The sequence below is a fragment of the Penaeus monodon genome, chromosome 24, assembly GCF_015228065.2.
Source record: "Penaeus monodon isolate SGIC_2016 chromosome 24, NSTDA_Pmon_1, whole genome shotgun sequence".
Classification (NCBI taxonomy): Eukaryota; Metazoa; Arthropoda; class Malacostraca; order Decapoda; family Penaeidae; genus Penaeus; species Penaeus monodon.
In genome coordinates, this window is record NC_051409.1 from 10,792,969 (window position 1) to 10,793,529 (window position 561).

General features: G+C 67.0%; 1 protein-coding gene across 1 annotated transcript in view; it reads left to right on the forward strand.

Moving 5' to 3' along the window:
* Positions 1-6: 6 nt before the first annotated feature.
* Positions 7-561, forward strand: part of LOC119588563 — a gene marked incomplete in the record, with an annotated part of 91,152 nt that continues 90,597 nt past the window's right edge. The window contains 1 exon segment of the mRNA XM_037937203.1: positions 7-561. Coding sequence (XP_037793131.1) covers positions 101-561 — 461 coding nt within the window.

Below are 561 nucleotides of genomic sequence, written 5' to 3' on the forward strand. Positions count from 1 at the left end.
CAAAAAAGAAGGGAAGGACACAAAGACGGGCCAGGCGCCCAAGACGACGACGGCCAAGCTGAAGGAGCGATGGCTGCTCACCAGGAAGACGTGGCGCTACATGAGCGACGCGGGCAAGAAGCTCTTCCCCGAGGGCGTCAACCCGCAGAAGGCCGAGGACATCCCCAAGGTGGAGGAGCACTTCCAGAAGATCAACAGCCGCAGCCGCGACTTCATCCTGGTGCCGAAGCCGCCGGAGACGCCACGCTCCGGCCGCAGGCGGAGGAAGCGGCTCACGAGCACCGCCTCCGACACCACGGACACGGCCGACGACTACCTGGACACGGACGATGAGGGCGCGCACGACGCCCCTCGCAGCGCGCCCGTCCACGGCCTTGCTCACGCGCCCTTCATGGGGCCCGTTCTTGCCATGGGCGGGACCCCTTTCATGGGCGCCATGGGCACTGCAGGCGCTTCAGGCGCCATGGGCACTGCACTCCCCATGGGCGGTCACGTGGGCGTCACAGGGAGCATGAAGGGCGCAGGACCAAGCGGCCAATCCAGCGCAGGAGTCAGTCCTAC